Source organism: Hypomesus nipponensis, chromosome 1 (assembly GCF_054491055.1).
Source record: "Hypomesus nipponensis isolate SF chromosome 1, ASM5449105v1, whole genome shotgun sequence".
Classification (NCBI taxonomy): Eukaryota; Metazoa; Chordata; class Actinopteri; order Osmeriformes; family Osmeridae; genus Hypomesus; species Hypomesus nipponensis.
Genome location: NC_140361.1, coordinates 13730001 through 13751477, shown reverse-complemented (window position 1 = coordinate 13751477; position 21477 = coordinate 13730001). Strand labels below are relative to the sequence as shown.

General features: G+C 50.1%; 1 protein-coding gene across 3 annotated transcripts in view; it reads right to left on the bottom strand.

Moving 5' to 3' along the window:
- Positions 1-11735: 11735 nt before the first annotated feature.
- gria1a (glutamate receptor, ionotropic, AMPA 1a) overlaps positions 11736-21477 on the bottom strand; it is a 53362-nt gene continuing 43620 nt past the window's right edge. Inside the window, exons 12-16 of one of the 3 annotated variants that reach the window (XM_084699142.1) lie at positions 19971-20169; positions 19484-19731; positions 16537-16651; positions 13736-13870; positions 11736-11912 (exon numbers count right to left, since the gene is read on the bottom strand). In XM_084699142.1, the coding sequence (XP_084555268.1) occupies positions 11739-11912; positions 13736-13870; positions 16537-16651; positions 19484-19731; positions 19971-20169 (871 nt within the window). In that variant the 3' untranslated portion in view covers positions 11736-11738. Of the gene's footprint in view, positions 11913-13516; positions 13871-15383; positions 15499-16536; positions 16652-19483; positions 19732-19970; positions 20170-21477 lie in introns of those variants that run through there. The other 2 variants (XM_084699143.1, XM_084699144.1) reach the window with 2 other exon arrangements.

Genomic DNA, 21477 nt, shown 5'->3' with positions numbered 1-21477 from the left:
TATGAGGCCAGTGCAACAGAGCACGATGGATGGGGAGACAGAGAGGAACAAAGAATGCAATATTGAAAGAAAGAAAGACAGAAAGACAGAAAGAAAGAAAGAAAAGTTTGGAAAGATGAGCCAACAGCAGGAGGTCATTCAGGTGTTATTTTCCATTTGTCAAATCTGGGAGATGAATAGGCAGATATCAGCCTCAGTCATCTCCCATCCTGGGAGCTATAAATCTGGCCCCAGATTTACCCCTGGCTTGCCCAGGTAAGTGTGTGTGTGTGTGTGTGTGCAGCTCCAGGAGGCTGTAGGATCAGCATCTGAGATGGAGAAGGTGTTTCTGGAAGATAAGAAGATGCCTGAATAGAAACATGAGAAGCGGAGTGGCAAAGATAAAACTGTCCGGTGAGCCTCTGTGTGGAGGCATGGCAGTAAAGTCCTGGAACAAAGGAGCAGAACACCTAGATGTTCCATCTGCAGGGAGACACTCTGTCTAGACCTCTGGGCTCAGGTACACCGGAGGAGAGAGGGAAGGAGAAAGGGAGGGAGGGCAGGAGGAACGGAGGAAGAAAGGGAGAGGAAAAGTAGGGAGAGAGAGAACACGGAAAAAAGAGAGGAAGACCGAATGACAAAAAAGGAAGGAAGGAGACAGCAATTAGGGGATGAAGGAGAAAATAGCAGGTAGAAGACGGGAAAGCAAAGAAAGGAGGAAGTGTTCCTGGGCGAGGAGACAGAGACTGGTATGAGAGTAGGCAGCCTATCAGCAAGCTCCGGAGCTTGCTCAAACATTGTTTCGCTTCACTGTCGTCGTGGAGACAGACCTGTCGGCCTTGGTTACCATTGCCTTGGTAATCTTCATACCGGGCGTTTTCTAATTAAATCAATGTTCGATGTGGACATCCTGTTTACCTAAAGCAAAGTTGGAAGTGTGTGTTGTGCGAATGAGTTCATTTGAGTGTGAGTCAGTGCGTGTGGTTTTAGCACTCCCTCTATGATGTGACAGAGATGAGGAGAGGAAAGGGAAGAGGGAGAGATGAGGAGAGGACGAGAGAGAGTCAATAATGCAGGGATTCCAACATCAGAGTTCAGTCTTTTTTGTGGCACACAGAGCACAAAGAGATTAATTTTACATTGCACCGCAGCAGAGAGAGAACAGAATGTGTGTGTGTGTGTGTACAATTATGTGTTTGCATACGTGCACAGAACAGTAGTTAGCGAAACATTCAACGAACACATGACAAGCCAAGTATTTTAATTGACAACACTTTTTATCTCTCAGAAACTTCACACAAGTACAACGTACATGGAGGACCCCCCCCCACGTACACACACACACACACACACACACAAACACACACACAAATACACACAGTAAAGCCCCATCAGTATGTTTTTCTCAGACAGGGGGATTTAGGGGAGCAGGCCGCAGGATTTCTGTCATCTGGGAGACATTGACAGCTTGCATGAATAATTTAGGAGCGAAGTGAGAGGCCTCATAGACCTCGGAATCACACCCAGAGAAAGCTGCCTTCTCTGCCTGGGCCTCCTCTCTCCTCTTTCATACATATTATTTCCATAAATTCCTCCCTGACCCCAGGGGCGGGGTTCAACCTGAAACAGGGGAGGGGTTCAACCTGAAACAGGGTAGGGGTTCAACCTGAAACAGGGGAGGGGTTCAACCTGAAACAGGGGAGGGGTTTAACCTGAAAAACAGGGGAGGGGTTCGACCTGAAACAGGGGAGGGGTTTAACCTGAAACAGGGGAGGGGTTCAACCTGAAACAGGGGAGGGGTTCAACCTGAAACAGGGGAGGGGTTCAACCTGAAACAGGGGAGGGGTTCAACCTGAAACAGGGGAGGGGTTCAACCTGAAACAGGGGAGGGGTTTAACCTGAAACAGGGGAGGGGTTCGACCTGAAACAGGGGAGGGGTTCGACCTGAAACAGGGGAGGGGTTCAACCTGAAACAGGGGAGGGGTTCAACCTGAAACAGGGGAGGGGTTTGTCAGCCACATCCGCCATTATTCCACAGCAGCTTTTATAAATGCTGACTCCCAAGCAGGATCTGCTGTTCCAGCCACCAGTAGCGTTACGGGTCCTTCTCAAAAGTCCGGAGTCGGACTTTACAGAATCAGTGCGGCAATGATCACAGAGCTGTTCACAACGTCTGTTGACCTGATGATGGCTTTACTGCAGCTGCTGGAGTCTGTGCTGAGCACACTGCAACCACGGTTTTTCATGAGGAAAAAAAACTCAACGTGCGCGTATGTGAGTCAGCATGCGTGTGTTTTACGTGTGGTGCGGTAACGGACTCTAGAAAACGAGGCGTAGCCTCGGTGGATGTCCTCCCAGTGAGTCTGGAGGACAGCTGAAGTATGTCTGCGAGTGTCTGAGTCTGGTAGACTGGGTCGACCTGGCTCTCGTCTCAGAGACCTGCTGGAGGGTTTCCTCCTCCCTGATCAGGCTGAGTTCACAACCGGAACAGCTGGAGTGGACGGCAGGTCTGGAGGGTGTGTGCGTGTGGGAGTGACTGTGTGTGTTTCTGCGTTGACAGGGTGTGTGTGTGTATTCGTGTGTTTGATAGTGTGTGTGTGCGTGCGTGCGCGCGCGTGTGTGTGTGTGTGCAACGTGGGCTGGAGAGATTGCAGGATCAAGGGCCGTTGCTCTGCTCCAAGGTGTTTGGCCCAGTCCACTCCAGCCAACTCCTCCCAAGTGCTTCAAAAGTGCCATGAAAGTCACTTCTTTCAGGACTCTTTTAAAAAAAACAATCAGGGGCACCCAGCTTTAATCCCACAACGTCCATAATCCCAAAACACTTCATTCTAAATTGACCTTTCCTGTAAGGCTTTACAGCACACAAAACATCTTAAAAATACAAAAATCAAACCAACCGAAGAATAGGGAGATTATTAAAGAGCGCATTCCTGCCCTCTGGCCAGTCGGACGGGCTCCTGTAATCTCTGCTCCCTCTCCTCTCTTACAGGGGGCTGGAGAGGGTTATTAGGGTTGGTGGCCTGTGATTGTGTTTTAATGAGAGACTGAGTGTGGCAGGGAGATAAGCAGATGCCTCTGCCTATGAGAGGCCTTGCTGGGATTAGAATAATCATCAAAAATGCCATGTCTTTAAAAATCGCCACAATGGGGTTGTTCCAGTCCTCCCTCATCCTCTCCCTCTCTCCGTCCCTCCACCTTTCTCGCCACCTCCATCTCTCCTTATCTCCCTCCCCCCACCTCTCTTTCTCTCTCTCTCTCTCTCCTCCTTTTCTCCATCTTTCTTTCCCGCCCGCCCTCCCTCCCGCTCTCTCTCTCTCCCTCCCTCCGTCCACCTCTCCCTACTCTGTCCCTCGCCAGCGAGTGAATTGACATTCCGGTGTGATGGTTCAGTGGATGCCTGCTGAATATCAAATACTCCCTCCCTCACTTCCTTTACAAATTCTATACTTTCCCCGTCGAGGGGGGGAGGCGGAGTAATGACTTGTGGACTGCAAAGGGATGGGTGTGTGTGTGAGAAAAATAGAGGGATAATGAGGGCCCCAACACAGGAAGACTAATACAGAGAGCGAAAGAAAAAGGGAGCAATGAAACAGAAGAAAACAGAGAGAGAAATGCCTGGGGGTGAGAGATGAGAGAGACCGGGAAGAGGAGAGAAAGAACAGTCTTTAAAGGGCATCAATATAAAATATGACTAATTATCATTTCTGTCACCTCTTCACTTTCTGTCAAAGGCAGCTGTGGCAGGGTGGACGTTCTTCCCTTGTCTGAGCCTAAACCCCTCACAGCACATTCAATGCAGCGTTTAAACCCACTGAACAAAAGCTCGCTACGTGAATGGCTTCTCTTTCTCCCCGTGTGCCAGTTCCCATTCCTTCTCTCCTTCTTCTCGTCCTCCGTGGGTCCTCCGGGCCGTGTGAAGAGACACTGTTTGTTCCAGAGCCTTCTCTCTCCATCTACACAGCATATATTCAGCACATGCACGTACATGGCATGGATGGTGCTAACGCGTCATCTCTCCCAAATTTGCTTTTCATCTCTATCGCTGTCTTTCACTCTCCTACTCTATCGCCACGTTCCCCTCGCTTTCCCCCTGGTCTCTCCTTCTCTCTCCAGCAGCTCAAACAGAATGCATTAACCCCTCCACCCCCCCACCCCCCCGCACCAAGTTTCCCTCCGATTAGCTGACGTTCAATTATGGATGGGGAACGTCCTCACTCCGAGAGAAGCTGGACTTGATTTGTCAAACCCCATCTGACTGAACCGTCTGAACCAAGCTGAGGCAGAGGGAGAAGAAGATGCGGGGGGGAGGGGGGGGGATAGAGAGAGAGACAGAGAGGGAGAGAAAGAGGTAGGGAGAGGGGGGGGGGGACGGAGAGAAAGAAAGATAGAAGGCAGGAGAGGTTGGCGTGCTTGGCAAAGTCAGTTGCAATCACTAACAATAATCTGTCTTCAACAGAACTCATTGTCTTTTTACCTCGTTCTTGTTTTAGGAATTTATGAGGCCCGCGGGGCATTTTCAAGGTGTCTAAAACGGTTGCACAGAATTACCCTTGTGTGTGTGTTGTGGGTCTCCATCCCCCCCCCGACACACACACACACACACCGCCTGCTGGTGTAATAACACCTCCACAGATATGAAACTAAGTAGTGTCACCGGGAGAGAGATAAGGCAGGAGGGAGCCTTTGGGAGAAGGGGATATGAACTCAACTGAAACTCGAACCAACTTATTTACTTCTGTTTAAACGCTGTGTAAATCAGCCTGCCTAATCTGTGTGCGTGCACGTGTGTGTGTGTGTGAGTCGCTCTCTAAAGGGAGAAGGGATTAGGTTTCTCCGCTGTCATGCGTTCTGTCATTCAGAATGTTATTAAACTTCAATAGGATGAGCTCAAGGCTGTCTGATTACTCTGACTGGGTCGAGATCCATTATTCAAGCTTTACTTCACTGGCTGTGTTTACCAAAATCACAAACCTACCTGCATACATAACACACGCACGCAAGCACACACATACGAACGCACACACATGCACAATTACACACACACACACACACACACACACACACACACACACACACACACACACACACACACACACACACACACACAGCAATGCATTAGGTTATGTTAGGTAATGTTGTCTACTGGCCAAATCTAATTTATATACCTACTAAATATGCATTAGGGAGGCTGACAGCATAGAGACCCTCTCACAAGGTTAGGTTTAATCTGTGAGTGGAGCATGTTACAGATGACATCTGACGGTATACTTTATTAGATCATTCTACAAAGCAATACTGACACACACTTGTTGTAGAAATGATCCGATGTTCTCTTTCCTTTTCTATTGTGGAGGGTTTGCTTCTAGTGCAGAGTTAAAATAGAGCCGTTGCTTTGAACACTCGAATAATTCTGCTATGGGATTCGAGCCAATTTGATGCAGTATTGCATTGAAATGTAAGCCATTTCCTTCCTCTTTGAGCTTGACCCGATCAGCTTCTGTGATTGGCCGGGGGTCACCGAGGCTGTCCAATGAGACTCCCGCAGTTTGATCGTCATGGCGACTGGCCATGCTACATAATCCCCTCATCTGTCTTTCTGTCCGGGCCGATGAAAGTCGCCATACATCTCCCTCTCTCTCGCTCCCTCACGCCTAGTTCTCCCTCACCTTCTCCCCAGCGCCCAGTTACCTCATCTATCCATCTCTCCCTCACGGGCCTCTGCCCTCGTCCACACAGATGGACAGATGGGAAAGAGGGATGGAGGATTATGAGCCAGCATAGCAAGTGTCGACAAACCCCTGTCTGATACAGCAAACATTTAAAGCAGTGGTAATAACAACAGGTCCATTTAACTTATAATTTGCATTTGAGGGAAAGGACTGTCTATAGGTACACTCACTTCAATTCTGCAAAGCACCTGTAGAACCGAAAGCTAGACGAAGCAAATGCTTTATACGTCCAGCCTCAACCACGCTTTGAAAATACACAACACGTTTACCATGTCAGTATATTGCCTCTTTCTCTAACTGAATGAAAGGACTGTTTGGGAACATTAGTCCCAGACAAGTCTGGCCTGTCTTCAGTAGATTTATGGAGATGGCACCACAGTTAAGGAGAAACTGACCAATGACGTGCTGGCTCTCTCCCTCAGAGGTGGAGCCAGTGGGCCCCCACAGCTGCAGGAGCCAATTAAAACAGAGAGAGGTGGAGGATGAGACGGATCATAATTCATCATAAACTAATAAGTGGTCATTTATGCTGCAATAAAATCGCATAACGCAATAAATCAACAGATAATGTAATGAAAGTTCTAACAGGGGAACAGTAAACGATAAGTCCTGATGTGTGTCTGGGATGCCAGTGATGAAACTAGTGGACCATCTACTCTCAGGCTTGTGTGTGTGTGTGTGTGTGTGCACGTGTGTTGGTGATTGGGTGGATATGTATGTGTGAGTGTGTGTGTGAGTGCGTGTGTGAGTGTGTATGTGTGTGTGTGCTTTCTACCTTGTAAAATATTCATACTGTCCTGGGGGTGCTCTTGCTGTATGCACACAGTGAGATGCATTACAAACACACACACACACACACACACACACAGACACAGACACACACACACACACACACACACTCAGCATATTCCTCTCTCTTCCAGGGCTAGGCATCTGGAACAACTTCATCTTCATTGATTTCCTTGCCTTCCTCCGCTGGTTTAAACTCGTAAGCCAGAAGTTCTACATTTCTCTTCACAAACAGTCTGCTACATGGAGAGAGAAAGACAGAGAGAGAGGGAAGAAAGATTCAGCCTAACCATACAGCACTTTGAGACAAAATCAATAGCTAAACCTTCAGCTGGGCTGTTTAGAGCATCGTTAGGTCTTTAACATACATCAGCACACTGTGAAGTAAATCTGCTAGTAATGGACACACAGTGATGAGGCAGACAAGCCTGGCAGGCTTCTGCTTTTCTCAAACTCACCACACACAGGTGTGTGCGTGTGTGTGTGTGTGTGCGTGCGTGCAGTGCTCATCAGCTATGGTCTAATGAGGGACAGAGAGAGTGTGTGATCTGCACCTGGGTGCAATTAACCAAAACACTCTTGTGTTCCTGCAGCAGGCTATGTGGGTCTCTCTCTCCCTCTCTCTCTCTCTCTCTCTCTCTCTCTCTCTCCCTCCCTCTCTCTCTCTCTCTCTCTCTCCCTCTGTCCATACATCTCTCCTCCTCCACTAGTGTCTCTCGTTCGCATTCTGTCCGCAGTCTCCTTCTATTTGTCTCTCTCTCGGCCTTGCTGCCTCTCCTCGCTCTCCCCTCCCGGTGGCACCAGCAGATGACGCCCTGAGCGTGTCGTTGTCTCTGTGTGTTTAGGATGACAAGTTCCAACACTTCTCCTGCTTCCACTGCTCTGACTGATCAGGGACTCGCCACTGCACCCAGTCACCATCCTCTTTTACCCCTGCATCATAGAGGATGTGTATGTGTGTGTGTGGTGGGGGGGGGGGGGGGGTATGTCTGTCTTTGCCTGTGTGCTGTGCGGAGTTTGTAAGAAATAGTGGATACTTCCGAAGGCCTCGCTACAGATAGACACATTTGTCAGTGAGGCTGAGGGGGCGGAATGGTGGTGTTGTGTGTGTGTGTGTGTGTGAGTTGGTGAGGGGGGCTTTCCGGTTGCTGATGTCAATAATCGCAGGGTGCAAAACAGCGTGAGATATCCTGTGCAGCCATACGTGCCCACACACGCACGCACGCACACACAGTGCATGAACAAACACAAAATATCACATTAATCTATGAAGCTATGAAACTAGCTTACGGTGATTTCAACAGCTAAATACAGTACATTGTTCCCTCTTCATCTTTCTTTGTCTCAGTATGTCCCTTGATTTCTCTCTCGCTGTCTCTGTCTAAATCAGTCTCTATTTCTCTTTCTCTGTCTAAATCAGTCTCTATTTCTCTCTCTCTGTCTAAATCAGTCTCTATTTCTCTCTCTCTGTCTAAATCAGTCTCTATTTCTCTCTCTCTGTCTAAATCAGTCTCTATTTCTCTCTCTCTGTCTAAATCAGTCTCTATTTCTCTCTCTTTGTCTCTGTCTAAATCAGTCTCTATTTCTCTCTCTCTGTCTAAATCAGTCTCTATTTCTCTCTCTCTGTCTCTGTCTAAATCAGTCTCTATTTCTCTCTGTCTAAATCAGTCTCTATTTCTCTCTCTCTGTCTAAATCAGTCTCTATTTCTCTCTCTCTGTCTAAATCAGTCTCTATTTCTCTCTCTCTGTCTAAATCAGTCTCTATTTCTCTCTCTCTGTCTCTGTCTAAATCAGTCTCTATTTCTCTCTCTCTGTCTCTGTCTCAATCAGTCTCTATTTCTCTGTTCCCTTTCTGTCTCCTTGTCTCTCTCTAACTCTCTCCGTCTGTCTCAGTTTCGCCCTCTGTCTTCTCATAATGATATGCAGTATTCATAGAGGAGGTAGAAGCCGCTCTACATGAACATCAACAGTCTGCACGCAGGAGCGACTTCACAGCTTGTTCTTCTCCTCTCCCAGAAACAGATTTTATGGGCTGCACACAATAATGTGAATAATTGACTCCAGCAGAATTGTTGACATCCAAATGTCAAAAGCTTTTTTTTTGTATGATGAATGTTGGGATGCCTGTGGTCTTCTGTAAAATATTCACTTAGAAAACTTACCTTTGATTGTAATGAACCCAGTAAACAAACCCAGACCACATAATCTGAGAACTCAACCCTTTCTTTGTGATATAAACTATGTGTTTAAATAACTACGAAGGAAAAGGCAAGTTACATAGTTTCTTCCTTTATTCAGTTACAAAAGCATGATGACTGTCATGATACTCCAGAACCACTTTGGTTAGAAAAAAGTTTGATTCACAAAAGTCTATTTCTTATTTGTTTGCTTTTAATTCATGATTGAACTTTTTACTTAAACTTTTTTTTTTTTTTTTGCCACATCATTCGGTAATAAGGTCTAGAAAAACAACAATATGAGGTTTCAGGTGAACAAACTTCATTACTTAATATTCTTGTATTAAAATAGTTTGTAAAATAAATCAAAAGAAGACTAAAGTCAAATGATATTCTTTTTTGCACAAAGTAACACTGCAGAGATAACACTCGGAGACCATAAATCAAATGATGAACTGAGGTTTACTTTGAACGGGTCAAAACAACATTGTCTACAGATTTTTTCAACATCATTTTATTACACTCTCCAAAGCATAAAAACTCTTTGCGTCTCTCAAACGATCCGTATGATACAAACATTGAATGTCTTTTTACAAAGAGGTCTGGTCATATAAAACATCTGCTCTGCGCTAAAACCATCACACAGAGGCGTGATGCGCTGTTCCTTAACGACACACTGGAAGGAACGAACAAACGACCAAAGAAAGGAATAAGGGAAGAAAATAATGCGTTAGACTGGATCAGGTGGAGGGGAGGGCGAGGACAGAAGTCACATCTTCACGCTGGGAGGACTGACCCCATGTATATACACAAAAAGTGGAGATATGTATGATTTGACTTGTGTTCCTCCCCCCCCCCCCCCCGACCTCGGGCTTCACCACTGAGGCACGTTCAGGAGGGACGTGAGCCGTCCAGCCGGGCGTCTGTGCCGTACGTGTATCCTGGCGTGGCAAGAATTATTTTGTGTGCGTGCTGTGAAGTGTGGTTACGAGCGCGCGTGCTCGCACTAGCATGTCCGTCGTACCGCAGAGAGAGCGGGAGCAGGGGTGACCCGCGGCGAGTGACCTCTGGCCTGGCTGGTGTGGAGCCAGCCAGCCCCCGACAGGAGAACAGAGCCAGAGAACACAGACCACGCTGACCTCCACATCAGCCACCGGGCCCCGGGCGAGCGTCCAGAGACGAGCCCGGTGGCGGTGATGGACGCGGGCTGCCTGGGGAAGCCCCTCCGTCTCTGCGTGGAGCGTTCCGGAGCGCTGTGGCCCTGCGGCTTTATCTATCGGTCTGGCAGGAATTTGAAAAGGGAGAGCGAGGTGGGTGCGTGGGGCGGGGAGGGAGCGGGGGGGAGGGAGGGAGGGAGGGAGGGAGGGAGGGAGGGAGGGAGGGAGGGAGGGAGGGAGGGAGGGAGGGAGGGAGGGAGGGAGGGAGGGAGGGAGGGAGGGAGGGAGGGAGGGAGGGGAAAAAAAGCAGCAGAAAAAAAGTACCGCAGTGACCTCTGTTGCCATGGTTTCCACTAATCATAGACATGGGTTCGTGATTGACTGTAATGCTGTCGGTCGTCGCAGAGTCTGTCTGCGGGCCAGGGCTCCACTCTGAAGCAGCTGGGAGAAGAGAGACAGCTACTACTACTGCAGGGACTGTGGTACTGTTCTACCCACAGGAAATAATGGGAAATCAATCACACTGTCAGCCAGGGAATATTCGCTCAACTAAAAACCCAAACAGGTGGGAAAACACTGTAAAACACTGTTCCAGTTTGATTGATTGAGTGGCATACGCCATACGGCGACTGTAGCTCGAGACAATATTCCAAAGTGTGTGTGTGTGCGTAAGTGTGCGCATGTGCGTTGCACAGACACAAGGTATGGCGCGTTCGATGAAGCGTAGCAGCAATGCATGTTTGCTGAGGAAACATGATCGAACGAGTTTGTCGCTGATTCGCACGGGATTAACTGGTCATCATGACCACATCAAATCAAATCAATCCTGTCAGAAAACAAAGCAGAGTGATTATCATTGTTTACACTGCTGGAGTTGTAAGCAGTTTTTTCTCCGACGGTGAGCGCTGTGCCCTTTCCACGGAACTATGTCATATACAAGAAAATAAAACGACACATTTCATCTCATTCTAAAAGTCCTTTCAGTGTCGATCATAGAAAAAGAAAACACAGCACACCATTTGATCTCATGGGCGGAGACAAGGTAACAAGAGGGAGAGAGCTGAAGAGAGAGAGAGGGTGAGGGGGAGGCAGGGAAAGAGGGAGATGTATATATATATAGAGAGAGGTAGGACAGAGGTAGAGAGAGAGAGAGAGAGAGAGAGAGAGAGAGATAGAGAGAGAGAGAGAGAGAGAGAGAGAGAGAGAGAGAGAGAGAGAGAGAGAGAGAGAAAAACAGAGAGAGAAACAGAGAGAGAAACAGAGAGAAAGAGAGAGAGAGAGAGAGAGAGAGAGAGAGAGAGAGAGAGAGAGAGAGAGAGAGAGAGAGAGAGAGAGAGAGAGAGAGAGAAACAGAGAGAGAAACAGAGAGAGAAACAGAGAGAAGAGAGAGAGAGAGAGAGAGAGAGAGAGAGAGAGAGAGAGAGAGAGAGAGAGAGAGAGAGCTCTGGGACAGGGATATTGCACAAGCAGACTGGCCTCAGGACGCAGGTCTTCACCTCCACCACACTTCTCCTATAGTTCTTTTTGGGGTCTGCCACAAAAAAATAATGAACACCTTAAAATATTTCAGAACAACGTCCCAGCGACAGCTTCATTATTGCAGCTCCTTTTTTTTTGAAAATGTATTTTACATTTTTATTCTTTTTTTATATATACTTTCTTTCCTTTTTAAACATCCTCTTCTGATTCAAAAAAAGCAGTTTGATCGAAGTTTGTCGTGAGGGCTTTTCAGAGTGCATTTGGCAGTAGTGAGCCAGTGATGGGGGGGGGGGGGGGGGGGGGGGGGAGGGGCGGTCGGCCTACGCCGGGTCGGAAACAAGTGGATCAGGCAGGCGGCCATGTGGGTAAAGAGTCTGTGAGTCTCAGGCCTCGCCTTCTGCCCCGCCCACCAAGACCAGGTCAGGTATTCACATGCCCGAGGCGCCCATCCCCAGGCTGGCGGTGTGGCTCATGCAGGGCAGCGTCTGCACGCCCTTGGGGAAGTCGTGGGTGAGGATGCGTCCGTTCTCGCCGCCGTTCCCGTTCCCGTTCCCGCTGGCCCGGGTCAGGGTGGAGCAGTGCATGGCGTCGCTGATGGACTGCTGTCGGAAGACGCGGGAGAACAAAGACGTTAGAGAGCCAGGCGGCGTTCAGAGGCATCCATCACTGGCGTGCACTTCATCCCTTAAGGAGAGGCTAGCAGACATAATTGGGAGATTGGCGCTTAGCGGTAAATGCGTGCTTATCCCTAGGAGATGTCGTGTACGCTAAAACAAAAACAAAAGGAGGCGAGATATGAGCTGAGAAGAAAATACACAAAAAAAAAACCTCCCCACTTTGCTTCCCCCTTATCTTCGTTTTCTGTTGTCGATTTTTTTTTCTCCCCTCCTCACCATAAATATTGAAAGACAGAATCACTGGTTTTCAGGGATGTGTAGGATGGCTAATTACATACACACACGAGAGCGGCTGCTATGTCTCTATCGCAACACAGTGTTTGCACGCAAGACACTGAGGCGGAGAATGAGCTGTTAGGAGTCACAGGGTGTTGCTTTCCATAGTCTTTATCGGGTCGCCAATGTTATTGGCGGGCGGTAAAGCGTGCTGCAAGCCGACACGCTACCAAGCTCCCAATTTGCAGTAAGAGGAGCAGAACGGTGGTCCGGGCGAGCAGGAGAGAAGCGAGGTTCGTCTCGTTGCTGTTATTGCTCGGTGCTCCGGTCTATTGTAATAAAAGCCACTGGTCCTGAAAGTGGAGCTAATGACGGGTGTGTGTATGGGGTTTACGTGTGCTTTTGAGTGCATGTGTGTGTCTGAGTGGAACCCCCTCCCCCCTCACCCCAAACATGATTTAATTCGAACCCAAACTCAGTGTGTGTGGGGGTTGTAAGGCAGTCGAAATATAATTGTGTCTCCCAGCTGTAGTAGTGTTCATTCTCTGTATCCCTCTACACAGGTATGGCACACTGCTGCCCTTTATTTCTGAGTGTAAATTGTGTTTGTGTGCGTGCGTGCGTGTGCGTGTGTGTGTTTCTGAGTGTGTGTGTCTGTGTGCGGTTTCTCTGTATCAACCTGCACAGGTGTGGCACACTGCTGGGCTAGTGTGTGTGTGTGTGTGTGTGTGTGGTTTTCTTTGTATCCCTCTCCACAGGTACAGAGCACTGCTGGGCTTGTGTGTGTGAGTGTACGTGTATTTTCACTCCTTCACGCTGTCCGTCTCGTTATCTGTGTGTGTGTGTGTGTGTGTGTGTGTGCACGCGCACCCTAGCCCGACTGAACAGACCTGATTCCCATGACTGCAGTGTCCATCAGCTACAGCAAGCCTGCCTCATGAACAACAGAGACAGCATGGGATACTAGTATGAGCCTGCGCTACAACACACACTTAGCCACGGGACAGGGAGACAGAGAGACAGAGAGAGAGAGAGAGAGAGAGAGAGAGAGAGAGAGAGAGAGAGAGAGAGAGAGAGAGAGAGAGAGAGAGAGAGACGGAAGGATAGAGGGAGGGAGAAATAAAGAGGGGAAAAGAAGGGGAAAGAGAGAGTGAGACAGAGGGAGGGAGGGAGGAAAATGAAGCGAGAAAGGGGAGAGAGAGCGAGACAGAGGAGGCGTAGAAGGTTGCGCGCCGGTGCAAGCCGTGAAAGTGGGCGGGCCTACTGTGATCACGGTGACATGGCGGGAGGGTGGTGGAGCGGTGATGTCATCATCATCATCATCATCATCATCAACATCATCATCATCATCATCATGTGGTTGATCATGGTGTCCTACCCCGTGGTTTTTAAATCTTAACAGTGTTGTTGGAGTACAGGCCGTAATCCTGCAGCTCAGTGTAGGGGGCGCTAGCGCCTCTGTCTAAACTTGAGCACTCAAAGCCCTGAGCGGCCGAGGGGGCGGGGTCGGAGGCGGCTCGCGCGGTGGACACCTTCATTCTCCGGGACTCGGTTCTGGACTTGTAGCAGAACTCCACCAGCGCCACCAGCATGGCCAGGCCCAGCCCTCCTATCAGGATGTAGAACACCCCCGCCACGTTGCTGAGGCTCAGGGCGCTCGTCTTGTCCTGGGGGGGGGGGGGGGAGAGAGGACGGGTGAGGTGGACGGAGAGGAGAGGGCACACAGACAGAGACGTGGACAAACACAATCAGACAGACAGACAGACAGACAGACAGACAGACAGACAGACATGCAGGCAGACTGACTGACCGACATACAGACAGACAGACAGACAGACAGACAGACAGACAGACAGACGGACAAGCAGACTGACTTAAAGACATACAGATAGACAGACAGACAGGCAGGCAAGCAGGCAGACTGACAGTCAGGAGAACTGGAAAACAGTATTACACTTACAGATACACACATATAGTTGACATATCAGCAAACATTTACTCACAACAAATATATATTCTGGATACAACTAATCTGTACACAACAGGAAATCAAAAGTTAACTCAAGATAACCCACCCACATACACACACTCATACACACACACATACACACACCCACAAACAAATACACTCACACAGGACATACATGTTAAAATACAATGTTCTCAACAAAGAAGACAGTAAAATAATATATATACTAAACACACACACACACATTCAACAGGTTAACATCACAAATGCATACATTTAGAAAAGGTTCCTACTCTTTAAACTGATATGCAAGACCTTTCTAAACCTTGTCATCAAAAAGACTCATTTCTGAGGACCAATGTTTGCATATTAAATGTGACCCAATTTAATAACCCCCTAACAATATCACAAGTTATTTTAAACCATGCTAGTCGACAGACTAGCCATATACAAATATTTTTTTATTATTTTATATTATATATTAAATGCAGTGTCCATATTTACAGCTATTAGCCACGACACTCAATAGTTCTTTGACTTTTTTATTTTGAGGTTGACTCTGTGAATCATGTTCATGTCATTCTTTAAGTGGTATCATACGTTCTGCCAGAGCTATTAGAAGGTTGGTAAGGCTCATGCAGCTGGCCCAAGCCTCCCAAGGTCCATTCAGTTCTATTTAAACCACTTGCTGTGCGGAGAGGGCAGTGTTGCCGTATTTGGCAGCTGGTCAATTTACACCTATTTACACGGAACATTCCATCACTTAGGGTTACAGTGTCATAACGTTCTCGGGGGGGGGGGGGGGGGGGGGGCGGGGGGCGGGGGCACGCAAGGATGGTAGCGGTGCTGGGCGGCGGGTGGGGGCTGGGCTTGGGTGGGGGTTGGGGTGGGGGAAAGAGAGAGAGGTTTCAGGGCACTGGGTACTCCAGGCCATTCTGGTCACATTAGACAGGTGTGTGACACTGAGCAATGCATGCAGGCAGTTGGCCTCGGTGTGTCTTGGTGTGAAATCACAGGTGTTGCATCCATCACATGCACACTCCATGTTCAAAAGGGGGGGGGGGGGGGGGCAAGGGTGTACGCACTGGTCTGAGGTCAGGCGGTCTGGGGGGGAGGGGGGGGTCTGGGAATAGAGGCTTGGTGCTGTGGGTGTAAGCACTGGTCTAGGGTCAGGGTTGGTGTGAGGATGCGGGACCGGGTTTCAGACTGACCTTTCTTCCGGAGTCCTTGCTGCCACACTCCCCTTTATCGTACCACCATTTGTTTTTCAGTTTGTCTAAGACGGCCTGCTCATTGAGCTTCAACACCGCTAGGTTAACTGGGATTCTTCACGGCAGGGAAATAACATAAATAACATACCATAACATGTTATTTTATGTTATTCATTAAGAACATATGCATAAACACAACCCATCAATAATCTCAGTTTAGTTTGTTCACAGATAACACACACCCGCACGCCCACACGAGCACACACAAGCACGCTTAGGTATACACACATAGCATGAACATCATTAGCAACATCAAAGTGATATGCATTAATACTCCATGCTCCCTAGGCGGTAGATGTGTATTACAATATCACTTGGGGTAACCGGCACACTGCCCTCTGTGAGAGAACCAACCCTTAACCTCACCTTTATCCCCCTGCCCCCCCTGTCGGCTAACATGCTCCGTTAGGAATTTGGAAATGTGTTTTTAAACACAGCAGACTGGCACACTGAAGGACCAGTGAATGCCCCCAATCATTATCTATTCATGAGTGTGTGTGAATGGGACTCAAACTGTTCCAGACTCAGATACTCATCCCAGTAGGGAAGGTTGTTTACTTTGGCTTGGTAGAGAGAGGTGAAGAGAGAGAGAGAGAGAGAGAGACAGAGAGAGAGAGAGAGAGAGAGAGAGAGAGAGAGAGAGAGAGAGATAGTTAGAGAGAGAGAGACACAGAGAGAGATAGAGAGCGATAGAGATAGAGAGATAGAGATAGAGAGAGAAATAGACAAAAACAGAGAGAAAGAGAGAGAGAGAGGCAGAGAGAAAGAGATAGTAACAGAGAGAGAGATAAAGAGAGAGACAGAGTGAGAGTAACAGACAGAGACGGAGAGAGAGCGAAAGAAAAGATACAGCTACAGTCCATGTGTTTGAAGCAGAGACCAGTCAGCTGAATCACAATCCCCCCGAAGGTCCCCGCCCCCCCCCTCCACACAGGTATAGACAGAAGAAAGTGGAAGGGTGGGGGGGAGGGAGGGGGAATGCCAGAACCAGAGTGTTTTGAGTAGCAGTCGGTTTGCCGGTTACCCCAACACCCCCCCCTCCCCCCCACGAGTTGCCGTGGTTACCCGGCGGGTATATCACACAGGGTCTGACCTTGGAGTCCCCTCCCCCGCTGCCACACTCGCCCTTGTCGTACCACCATTTGTTTTTCAGTTTGTCCAACAGGCCCTGCTCGTTCAGTTTTAACACTGCCAGGTTTACTGGGTTTCTTGAAAACGATAATGAGACAATATGGGGGTCAGCATTGGGGGGGGAAAAAATAGTATTATCATCATCAGCGTGGTTGCCATGACTGTTACGGACATGTAGATATGTATAGGGGGGGAGTTGGGACGAGTGGTAGTGATGTATGGAAGAAGAACACATCGAGTCAAGCGTCGACACCCCCCCGTTGGTGAGAGAACTGGCATGGAGGGGGGGGGGGGGTGGTGTGTGTAGTGGATATACTGGAGATGTTGTTTCTGACTATATGTTTGATTCATGTTTAACATACGTTATATATAAATGACTTATATATATATATATATATATATATATATATATATATATATATTTATATATCTGAATGGGGCTGAAATGTGTGTGGGGGGGCTGTCCTCAGGTGACAGACAGGCAGACGGGAGGACAGAGAGCGTGAGGGAAAGAAAGAGACAGACTGATAAAGAGAAGCCTCTTTAATCCTCCCGTCATTTGTTACCACTTGGTGATGTGAGTCACCATAGTAACGTAGCCTCATGATATCAGTCCGACGGTGAGTCATGCTCGTCGGCTGTCCGGCAGTTCACATCAGAATGGGACTGTATATCAGATGAGGTGTGTGCATCTCTCCAGGAACGGGGCTGTAACTCTGGGGACATCTCATTACTCTCTGTCCCTTCCCAATAGGCTATGTGTGTTTGTGTGTGTGTGTGGAGTACATGGATGACACACATACACACACACACACACACAAACAGTTCTGCTGTGTCTCATGTCTTGGTAGAACCTCTGAAGTCTATCAGACTCAGACGTCTCTGAGAGAGAGAGAGAGCCCTCATGCACGTGATGCTGGGGCCTGCCTGTGTGCTGGGGCCCGGGGGCTTGGGGGCCTGGGGGGCCCGGGGGCCTGGGGGGCCCAGGGGCCCGGGGTCTCTGGGGAGCTGGCTAGGTCCAGCATCCCAGCCCATGGTGGGGTGGCAACAGGTGTGTCAGGTGGGATGGGGGGTTATATGGGGAGGGTTGGGGGGAGTTAGGGCAAGAATGGGTCACGGGAGCACAACAAAAACATCAACATTCCTTTCACAAGAGATACAGTCTTCTGCAACTTCCTGTCGGACAAAGAAGTGAGTTAGCGTTCATTCTGGTGTCCACCCAATCAAACCTGTTCAGTGTTGATGATGTGGAAATGCTTGCGGCCGTAACTTTAACAAAAACAAAAATTGTCCCAGGTGGATCCAGGTCAGGTGACATGGAATGGAACATTGACATAAACGCATGATCAACAACAATACAGGCTTGATTGAATTCAGACTCCTGTATCAAACATGAAAGGCACGTCCACTAATGCCAGACATCCTTCGAAGCCCATTTGAGCAATTTGCATTACCCGGAATTGTCCGGATCTTTAGTCGTCAAGCAGCAACAAACGCCCCTTGGACAATGCTCAGAGGATTCAGATGGGGCCTGTCTCGTCCGGTACAATACAGCCAATCAGGGGTGGACGTTATCCTTTAATGAATCCCATCTTCTCCAGATGTCTCCAGCGTCAGTGAATGGACCCTGGTGGACATCATACAGCCCACTCAACCGATCATTTCAATCACAAAGGCTGATAATACTGTCTACTGGGAGCTCACCCCCTTCTCCCTCCCCCCTCCCCCCTTAACATCAGACCCATGTCTTCTCTACCAAGACGACTTGGCATGGGGCCGTGTCGGGTAGCCGTTCTGCTCTGAGGAGGCTCTAGAAGGTTCCCCCGGCCCCTGCCACGGTCGTCGGACGGGCTACGCAGGTTGAGTGGGGGTGCAGATGTGGAACAGGTCGGCAAGCAACCGAGAGCACGGCTGTTGGTGTGTTGGCTGCTGGGCCAGCGAACACAGTGTGGGTGTGTGTGGCAGCATGCTGGAGGGGTGTGTGGACGCTCTGCTGGCTGTCTGAGTGCTTCCATCTGGGAGGCTGGAGAGCAGAGGCCTCGGTTAGCAGGCAGCTCTGGATAGAAGGTTCCGGCATGGGAGGCTTCTGAGATAGGATATGGGAGCCTACGCTACAGTGATTATGAAGTGCGCGCGTGTGTGTGTGTTCGTGAGAGCATGCCTTTTTGTGTTTTTGTGCGTGTGGGGGGTTTGTGTGTGAGTGTGTATCCGGCTGCACACAAGTGTGGTTTCCACACCATCTTCAAAGCAGGCCACATCTAGCAGGCTGGTCCATGGAACTCTGTGACAGCCTCACAGGACAATGAGAGGGCAGCAGAAAAACAAGGTTTTCAGGAGCAGAGACGGTTGTCCTATTCCCCAGCACCACTTCTGAAAGCACTCAGATGCAACCAACCCAAGCCTGGGTGAGACTCTGTCACACACACACAAGCATGCATAACAAGGACTGCTTTTCAGCGATGGGGGAGATGTTTTTCCCCAAAAAGAAAACTCAGGGACAAGCCTGTTTCCGGAAAGTTTAGATTTGGTCCCGATGTTCCACGAATCAGGTGAAGCAAATTCAACCCGACTCGACAAACACCTAACCCAGAATAACTATACTATGTCCTCTTTATCATACCCACTTTATACTGTCGCTTTATTCTTTACCCGCATTTATACTTTGGAAGCTACCGGAAGAGTCCACTGAATGAACAGATTTAACACTGGACTTTTATCGACGTCCTAGGGCATCTCGTGAAGAAGCAGAGAGCATCTCTCCCGGAGCCATCTCACACCCTCCCACTGAAACAGCCCACGAACACAAGACAACACCCACAACATGAGAGGCAGCAATCGATGAACGCGATGGATCACGGCCGCGAGTCGTGCTGGGGGGACGGGGGAGGGTGCAGTGGCGGGGGACTTACCTGAGGGGGGAGCCCTTGGGCGTGGCGATGCCGTAGCCCTTGGAGTCCAGGTTCCCTCCCACCTTCATGGTGTCGCAGGGCTTCCTCTGCTCGATGTACTCGTTCATGGTGGACTCCAGCAGGTAGGCGTACTTGCCCTTGGACTTGCGGACGCGCACCACGCCCTCCGCCGTGGTCTTCACGAACACGGAGGGGTCGGCCGACTTCATGTAGGACCACATCTTCTCAAACACGGCGATCTTGGACCTCTGAGGGGAGAGGGCGGGGGGGCACAGGAGGGAGCGGGGTGTTGGCTCGGGGTCGGTCAGTCGGGGAGGGAGTTTGCGAGCGTGGGCGCGTCGGCGCGTGAGCAGTGAGTGTGCCACGCCCCAGGGGCGGGGGGGTGTAGCTGTGAGAGTAACCTTGTGTGTGTGCGTGTGTGCGTGTGTGCGTGTGTGCGTGTGTATACGCCGGTGTGGGCGAGTGGCGCCGCCGTCCTCTCTCTCACCCTGAAGAACTCCTTGGTGGAGCCGGCGTCCAGCGTGCCGTAGGCGATCTCCGTCTGCTTGGCCAGGTCCTCTGCGCTCTCGATGGGGGACACCATCCTCTCCACCGTCAGGAAGGCTGCCAGGTTGGCCGTGTAGGACGAGATGATGATGAGGGTGAAGAACCACCACACGCCCCCCACGATGCGCCCCGACAACGACCTGGAGGCACACACACACACACAGACACACACAGTTACGTGCCGCACTGGGAGACACAACCTAAAGCTTTCAAACTGACACCAAGAATGAGAGGAAAGAGAGTCCAGCCAGCCAGTAGAATAACTCACGCGAGCACACACACACACACACTCCCTTCCTGTAGTGGTTGGTTGGTACTCCAGTTGGACATTCCTCTCCACGATCACAGCTCTGAGCGTGCTCAGTTCAATGTGCTGAGACAAGATAACTCCACGGCAGGAAAGCGTGCCGTAACACCCGACATTAATCTCACTTGGAGAGAGGAACTGCCAATACGTTTCATAGAGGCATGCACATTAATTGCTGGGGATTAATAGCACGCGGAGCCACACTTAGCCACGACTGTAATTGCACTTCCAAAAACAAATGGACGATTTGTGGGAGAAGTCTCCTGAGGCTGCCTCTCAGAACTGGAGGGGCTGGGGGGGGGGATTCACTCTGGGTAGGGGGAGAGATCACTCTGGGTAGGGGGGGGGGATCACTCTGGGTAGGGGGGGGGGATTCACTCTGGGTAGGGGGGAGAGATCACTCTGGGTAGGGGGGGGGGATCACTCTGGGTGGGGGGGGGGATTCACTCTGGGTAGGGGGGGGGGATTCACTCTGGGTAGGGGGAGAGATCACTCTGGGTAGGGGGGGGGGATCACTCTGGGTAGGGGGGGGGGATTCACTCTGGGTAGGGGGGAGAGATCACTCTGGGTAGGGGGGGGGATCACTCTGGGTGGGGGGGGGGATTCACTCTGGGTAGGGGGGGGGGATTCACTCTGGGTAGGGGGGGGGATCACTCTGGGTAGGGGGAGAGATCACTCTGGGTGGGGGGGGGGGATTCACTCTGGGTAGGGGGGGGGGGATTCACTCTGGGTAGGGGGGGGGGATCACTCTGGGTAGGGGGAGAGATCACTCTGGGTGGGGGGGGGGGGATTCACTCTGGGTAGGGGGAGACATCACTCTGGGTAGGGGGGAGAGATCACTCTGGGTAGGGGGGGGGATTCACTCTGGGTAGGGGGGAGAGATCACTCTGGGTAGGGGGGGGGGATCACTCTGGGTAGGGGGGGGGGATCACTCTGGGTAGGGGGGGGGATCACTCTGGGTAGGGGGGGGGGATTCACTCTGGGTAGGGGGGGGGATCACTCTGGGTAGGGGGGGGGGATTCACTCTGGGTAGGGGGGGAGATCACTCTGGGTAGGGGGGGGGGATTCACTCTGGGTAGGGGGGGGGGGATTCACTCTGGGTAGGGGGGGGGATCACTCTGGGTAGGGGGGGGGATTCACT